The 8548-nt window shown below is 37.1% G+C and overlaps 1 protein-coding gene across 1 annotated transcript; it reads right to left on the bottom strand.

Annotated features, from left to right (window-relative positions):
* Window positions 1-268: 268 nt before the first annotated feature.
* Window positions 269-658, bottom strand: LOC145685601 (zinc finger MYM-type protein 1-like). Its single transcript, XM_081757989.1, has one exon. It carries the CDS (start codon window positions 656-658, stop codon window positions 269-271), a length of 390 nt encoding a protein of 129 aa, XP_081614115.1.
* Window positions 659-8548: the final 7890 nt, after the last annotated feature.

Raw genomic sequence — 8548 nt, 5'->3', positions numbered from 1 at the left:
TGACGAACGAGTTGCTTATAAGCTTTTCAGAACACTTGATCCTGGCTTCAAATGTTTTACTAGAATTTCCCTCCTTCTATCTGAGGCTGAGAATATGTTCTGCAGTAAACCAGAAAACGAAATAGCGTCACGTCAAGACTGAGCGGCACAAGTTCCTACAAGATTTTGGGAATGCGTAAAACAGAGTGTATTCTACCAAAGAACTAACATCTTTAATTATTGCCTGTAATCCAGCGTAATATCCTGACATGTTAGCATTATCGTAGCTTTATCCCCTATGGTGTTTTATATCAAGTCCAAGATTTAGAATTTCTCTCAGCACGACTTGTGTTAACTTCTCAAATTTGTGTCCTGGGTGCTGAATAAACCTAATAAACCTTTCAGCTGTTTCCCCATTTCGAAGAACATAGCGAATCACGAAAGTGAGCTCATCTATATGTGCAATATCTGATGTGGAATCAACAATGATGGAGTAATACTTAGTTTCTTTCAACTCTTTCACAATTTCTTCAGTTAATTTGTCTTTCAAAAGTTGGATGAATTCATCGCATATGGTCGAGCTCAAATAGGAAGGAATTGCTCTCCCAGCATTACCAAACCGCGCTGTTTGATCGGCTAAGAAAGGGTCGAATTCTGCTATGACCTCCAAAACCCCCATGCAATTTCAATTATGTGATGATCCGAATGTCTCCTCACGTCCACGAAATGGCAAACCTCTGGATGCCAGAAATTTCACAACTGCAACCACTCTTAAATCATATTTTCTGTACTCTATTTCAGTTTTCGCTTGCAGAATGAGTTGTTTGTCTACCTTACTTCTCACATCGGCATAGAGCAAGAACGTTGACATTGCTGCCCAGTGACTAGAAGAATTTTCATGTTCTGCAACACGGTATGCAACATTTTGACCATCGCAAAATCCTTCAGATGAAAACTGTTTGAAGTAGGGCTAAATAGTCTGCATGGGCCATAGTAAAGGGTGCCTTCGGAAGGGGAATAAACTGGCCATTCTCTGTCTCTAATTTCCCCATTTTTAAGTATTTACTTAAAGACTCATTTTGATAAATACCGGTCTTAAAGACTGGTTTCTTTCACCGGCCGTCTCAGTCAAACTTTCGGGATCTTTCAGTCACTAGAGTTACTGCAGAACTGCAAGCATTAGCCTCATCTGTGCCATTGTCATTGATGCTCACGTTGGATTCTTGCTGGAGACTATCCACAACTGTACCATGTGCTGACGTGTTTGTTGTTTCATCACTTTCCCTGCCACCAAAAAACGTTTCGAATTTACAATTTTTCTTCAGTTGCTCTCTTTCGTTTTCCTCCTTCTCTCTGTTTAACTTGCGTCTTTGTGCACCTGATAATTTCTTTCTTAAATTACTCATAGTGACCAAAAGTGCACAACGCTTTTAAAAAATAAAGTGCAAGTGCAACATTAGATTAGTGCTTTATTCTAAAATTATAAAATAAGCCTACCAAGTGATTTTTGTAAACAAAGACCGATTTCTCGATAACTGATTTTTTAAAAATGTCTTGGGGATCTCTTCAGCGCTGGCGCCCTAGGCACGTGCCTACTGCACCTGTGCGTTACTCCGCTACTGCCACACTTGCAACAATACATTTCCAGTGTTGACTGATATACCTAAGAAACGAGTGAGTAAAAACTACTTTCAAACAAATATTGTATTTTATAGAGAACTAGCATCAATTACCCACTCTGCTGGGCTAAATTAAGAAAAACAAATGTAGTATGTTTCGTTAATCAATCACTTTTTATGTTACTAAAGCGCTCCTTGATATTGGTCATTTACGATGATTCTTATATATCCCCTCTCCTCCCCATGTTGCGGGCCACGGCATCGGAAGTACCATTGTTAATCTCAGCGACCCCGAAAAGTATGAATTCGACACTGAATTGGTCGTTTTGGTTATATATATATATATATATATATATATATATATATATATATATATATATATATATATATATATATATATATATATATATATATATATATATATATATCCCCTCCCCTTCCACAATTTTTGTGGGGCAGAATTTGGATTTAAATGGCATCAGAAGTGTCACTGTTCATCTCAGCGAACTCAAAAAACTATAGATTCGACACTAATATTGGTCATTTTCGATCATTTGTAAATGTCTTTTCCCTCCTTTAAGTTACATCGTCAAAGTGATATGACAAAAATCATCTCATGTTCGAACTTCATCTACGTTGAAAATTTGATCGAGATCAGTCCGGTAGTTCAAGAGTTATTAAGTTTTATTTATTTTTATATATCTCCCCCTCCTACCTCCTCCCATAAGTTCTATCGTCAAAGTGAATAGATAAACACCATCCCAGGCCCGAACCTCATCTATGTTGAAAATTTGATCGAGATCGGTCGGGTGGTTCAAAAGTTATTAAGTTTTATTTATTTTTATAGATTTCTCCCCTCTCCTCCCCCTCCCCTAAGTTGTACAGTTAAAGTGATATGATGAAAACCACCTCAAGTCCGAACCTCATCTATATTGAAAATTTGGTTAAGATTGGTCGAGTGGTTTAAACGTGATGAAGTCACAAAGAAAGTCACTTTTATTTTTACTTTTTTTTGACATATATATATCCTCTTTCCCCTCCCATTCGTTGCACTGTAAAAGTGAAGAGAACAAAACATCCCAGGACCGAACCTTATCTATGTTGAAAGTTTGATCAAGATCGGTTGGGAGGTTAAAGAGTTATTAAGTTTTATTCATTTTCATATATTTCTCCTCCTCTCCTCCTCTCCCCCTAAGATCTACTGTCAAAATGAAATGCTAAAAAACTTCTCAAGTTTGAACTTCATACATGTTGAAAATTTTATTGAGATCGATCGAGTGGTTCAAAAGTTATTAATTCACGAACACAGTCACTTTTATTTTTATAATAATTGATTTTTGTATATCTCCCCCTTCCACCCCTCCCCTACGTTGTTCCGTCAAAGTGAAATGATAAAAATCATACCAGTCCCAAATCTTATCTACATTGAAAATTTGATCAAGATCGGTCGGGGTGGTTCAAAAGTTATTAAGTTTTATTTAATGTTTTCTATGTCCTCTTCCTCCCCCTCCTCTAAACTGTACCGTCAAAGTAAAGAGCTAAGTACACTTCAAGGCCATAACCGCATTTACATTAAAAATTTGATTGAGATCGGTCGGGCGGTTCAAGAGATTAAGAGTCCCAAACATAGTCACTTTCAATTTTATAATATAGATTTTAAAAGATGGTATATGTGCGTGTATCAGCGTATGATTGAAGCTCGTTAAAAGAGTTTATTCATACTCGCTGTGTCCACTCAGGCACGTAGCCAGGATTTCGTGAAGCGGGGGGGGGGTCCGTGACATGAAATACTATGGTCATCACAACAGGGGCTCGATCATTCTAAACTATTTTACTGGAACATATTTTGGTTCGTTCAGCCACGATTTCGTAACGGCGGGGGGGGGGGGGGGTGAGTGACATAAAATTCTGAATGCCCAGGAGCTCGATCAATCTAAACTAGTTTGCTATCAACATATATTGTTTTATTAAGACAATAAAATGAGGATATGTTGATAAGTATTTTAATAACAATGAGAAATCTCGAGTAAAACAATTTTTTAAAAAAATGTTCTGAAAAAGATTTTACAATATTTACATCCTTCCTCTGTTTATTCTAATATAACAATTTTTCTTTCATTATGACCCCAACTATTATAAAAATACATATTCACAATTATAAAAAGTACATACTCAATAATGCCTTGTAAAATATTTTACAATATCTTCGTTCCTTTCTCTGTTGAATCAAATGTTAGTAGAACTTTCTTTCCACATAAATTTTTGTTTTTATTATTCCGTCAACTACTGTTTGTTCCAATGACAGGTTAAAGGAGCAGTAGAAAATTGTTTTTGAAATAACATGTTTGATATTGCAAGGATGCGATGACGAAAATTTATGATAAAAAATGTCCACGTTGTTACACAACGGTACTATACTTTCGGAAGCTTGAAATCTCCCTTGCAATCCCCCTGATTAGTAGCAGAAATTCTGAGAATTCCGTAACTCTTCTAGAAATTCTGAGAATTTCGTAACTTTTCTAGAAATTTCAAATTCCCTGACTCTTCCAGGATATCTCGCTCACCTCGCCACCATGTATTTCAAGTAATACGAACCTCCTCATAAGAAAGAGTAACCAAAAGCTTCCTGATTTTTTTTAAATTTTTAACACGATCCTCCTTTTTCTGATTTTGTTTTTTCATCCTTCCTTATTTATTTCAGTTCTGGTCTCGAAGGGGGGGGGGGTCCGGACCCCCCGGACCCCCCCCCTTGGCTACGTGTCTGGTCCACTCCTGCTTCTTCTTAATGTAGAGTCTTCTAAATTATCAGTCCATTATCAGTGGTCTATGACGATAATGATATTAAAATCATTACCTCTTCTAAGATCGAAGGAAAATAAAAATGGGTAATTTAGTCAACTAAGAATCCAGAGTTGAATACACTATACGAGACGAAGGCAAGCAACCACACTGACTGATATCTAACGTTAAGTTCTTTGCAAACGAACTCTCATATATATATATATATAGAGAGAGAAAGCTTAACAAATTCCAAACGCAGGAGCAGTTTTAGCCATCGCCAAGAAAAACCACAATCCATAAATTATCTCCTCAGCAAAAGAGTGGATCTCTCTTCTTCTCTTGGCCGAAGCCAGAAGACTTCAATGAGGAATTCGCATTAATGTCACTTCCGGGAGAGGGAGGTGTATCTTCGTTTCCTCCCAAAAGACAGACTGCAAGTCTTCTTTATATATATATATATATATATATATATATATATATATATATATATATATATATATATATATATATATGCAGGCCAAGAGGCTCGGCGACCAGCGCAATCGGAATTTGTGGGATGTGGTATTGGTTTTCGTTCTCTGATGATCCCTCCCTCTGTTCCCCATTATTTCAATTCAAATCGCTTTCCCATACCATTATTATCCCCCATTCTTCTCTCCTCCGCCCCCCTCAAAAGACCCATTTGAAGAGGGGGGGGATTACCGCATGACCGCCATTACACCATCTTCGCTATCAATTTTCCGATGCTGGATTTATATGGTGGAAATGATGTCGCGCTGCACATAACATTCCAAAATGTAGCATAGCCTATATATATTGGAAAGTGGAGACAAAAGGAAAATCCCATTTTTGATTTATGTACGGCACTGTTCGACGAACTGTAATTTTGATTCAGTAAAAGAGATGTATTGACTTAGTAACGCAGGTCAGGATTTTTAAATTACTGTCCAAAAACAACTGACTCCATATTTGAGATATGATTCACGAATTTTGCCCTCCTTTCTTTTCAGTAATAACTCTTTTATTTTTTTTTCAACTAACAATTCACAATCCACAGCGGTTATTGTGTGCATGGACTAATAAATTACACGCAGAGTATTGGGTAATTGAAACAATGAGTTTGTAACTATGTGTAAAGGTTATTCACTATGTTACGATTGAGATTTGTGGCATGTTTTTTTTTCTTTTTTTCTTTTTTAAATACAGTTCTAATTGCTCGTGGACTATAAAAAACTATAGTTCATGGGTAAAAGTGAGGGGGAACAGGAGAGGATGTCGTTACCCCACTTCCAAAAAATGTCTACCGCGTCCCCCTATTTCTTAAGAAAGAGTTCAATGAGCAAAGATAGGCACGGGAGACGGCATGACGTCATGCGTCCCCTTACCTTTTCAGATCCACTTTTACCCCTGCTATAGATGAAAACACAAAATTTCTACGTTAAAACCTTTTATCTTTCAGTTTATGTACAGTACTTTTTTTTTTTTTTCGTTTAACTCATACGAAATTTGATATTTTCTTAATAGAGGGTGTCGCAAAATTCAGGCAAGAATTAGGAATTAGGAATTAAAGCTTGTGACAAATATCTTGGCATTTCAGCTAAACGAATAAAACGCAAGCTCTGAGGCGACGTTGCCAAGTAGTATAGGGGTGTGGCTATGGCTTGGCTAAGCAGACGAACTACAGCGCGATCAGGTGGCAAGGAATAGACTGAAGTGAATGTGTACAAAAGAAACGTGGCAATACCGCAGGCTTCTTATTTGCTAGCAGCATTCATTTAAAGGGAGCTTGGAACGCCGTCTTCAAATGCCAAGATGTTTGTCACGCTTTTTAGATTTCTGGGCTTTCAGCATCTATGGTCATGTTAGCCCGTCACGAATGAGGGATGACGTCACTCGGAGATCACACTATCCGAGGAAAGGGAAGGAAGGAAGGATTGGGGAGGGAAGGAAGCGGTTTGGGACCTATGTTAGGTGCCATCCCAGCATTTACCTGGTGTGAACTAGGAAACCCCCACTCAGGATGGCTGACCTGGAAAAGCATTTACACTTTTTTGAGCGAGTGCCCTCCACTGGGAAATTCACACAAGAAGTAATTTTTATAGAAAATATAGGTTTATAATTAAAAATTGTTTTTTTTTTTTTTTATTGATTCATAAAGTATACAGTATAGGGTTATATATGGAATAGCATATCGAGTAAATGGCCTCCACGGCTTTGCTGGCACATACGCACTCTTTTGGTGAAATTTCCCATGTTCATTTTGCATAAGTGTGGCTATATTTCGTTGATACAGCGGTCAATTTCGTCCTTCAAGGCCTGAGTGGTCATGAGCTTGTTGGAATAAACCTTAAGATGGTTGCCACGTTAGAAGAACTTGCAGCTGTCATAAAAAAAGATCTTGAAACCCTAAAAATATTTCAACATGTACACTCAGTCTTGAAAGGGTCATAAAACATTTTTTTCATCTTGCAAGGAGTTGAACAATGTGCAACATTCTGGGACGTCTTGCTTGCTACCTGTTATCGCCCTCCTGATTACATACAGGAAAAACCATTTCGCCGCTTCCGAAACAACGGATTCTGTTGGACAGGGAGGGGGAGTGCGCCAAAATACACGTTTTTAATGAGGAGGTTCACTGTTTGTCCACTAGAGTGCAGTGCTGCATGGGTGGTGATACCTTTCTTGCTTACAAGAAGTTCTAAAATCTAAACAGTAGATAGAAAGATCGGGTAGCAAAGTCTTTTTTATGACAGCTACAAGATTCATGTAAAATTGAAACGTACCATTAGACTTCAAAAATCCCCAAAGAAAAAAGTCCAACGTTAGATCGCATTATCTGGTCGGCCAATTCTGATAACCAAAACGGGAAATTACATGGCTAGAAAATGACTCATGCAGTAATTGAATTGTTTTTCGGACTGTATGGTATGTAGCATCATCATGATGAAACCACATATCTTGCAATTTTGACACAAAAAAATGCGATTTAGGTATGAAGATGCAAATTTTCCACTAGAATACTCTGTAGAGAGCTTCTTGAAATGTCCCATTTTTGACCACAGTGTCGAATTGATGTTCCTGGATTCTCAGTAACACTTTCACGAACTGCTTCGATGTTTTGTGTTAAATAACTTGTTGAATGAGGGCCAGAGTGTTTAAGATCACAAATTGATCCAGTCTCCACACATTTTTTTTTAATTAATCACTTCACAGTTGATGAAGTTCTATTCCGACCATAATTTCTACGAAAATTACGAACTGTAGCTGCCAAATTTTCATTTTTTTTAAAGTATTGCCCAACAATGAAAATACTTTGTTGTGTCGTATCGCGCTCCATTTTTAATAACCCTGAACTGACAGCTGTCACGCGTTTTTTTTTTTCCTTAGCAAAACCTTACTGCACAAATGACGCAAAATTCAAATCTTGCCTAAATTTTTGGGACACCCATGTCGCCCCTTACTGTTAATTTATTCACTGTAACAAACGACATACAAAATGTATCACGTAGAGAGGCTTTCATAGGGGTCGCGAAGATAAGCGGAAGAGACAAATATAATTAGAATTCAGGGGCGTCATTTAGGGGGGGCAGGGAGAGGCAATTGCCCCCCTGAGTTTGAGATTTCTATAGATTTTATCAATAAAATAGTAGTAAATCAGTGAAATGCGCGAAATTTTACTTATATCAAGGGGTCTGCCCCCCCCAAAGCAAAATCTGAAATGACGCTCCTATTAGAATCTAATACAGAAAAATATGTTTAAATATTATTTTGAATTTTGTTCTGATAGATATATTTTTATTTTTATACTTACTGTTAAGAACAAAAAAAAAAAATTACTTAATATTTTCAACAGAGGCAGAGTTGTTTAAAAATGAATTTAAATGAAACTAATGAGAATTACGTATTGAAATACCAGGAAAATACAAATGTAGCAAGCAGCAGTTAGATCCCTTTCAGCAGATTTCCTCACAATTGTGAATGCTACTTTCAGTGTTGTCAAAAATGCCAATCAAAGGCAGTGTTCGAAGTGAAAAAAAACACAAAAAAACAAAGGCGATATATTTTATTACGATTTTGACTCGACATACCGGCTACCTAAATGTTGAAATACAATGAGGGTATGTTGCCTTAAAAATTGCATTTTTATTTACATAATGACTGAAAACTAT

The sequence above is a fragment of the Thermobia domestica genome, chromosome 5, assembly GCF_964235325.1.
Source record: "Thermobia domestica chromosome 5, izTheDome1.hap1.1, whole genome shotgun sequence".
Lineage (NCBI taxonomy): Eukaryota > Metazoa > Arthropoda > Insecta > Zygentoma > Lepismatidae > Thermobia > Thermobia domestica.
Note: the sequence above shows the minus strand (reverse complement) of the source record. Positions and strands in the feature narration are given on the sequence as shown.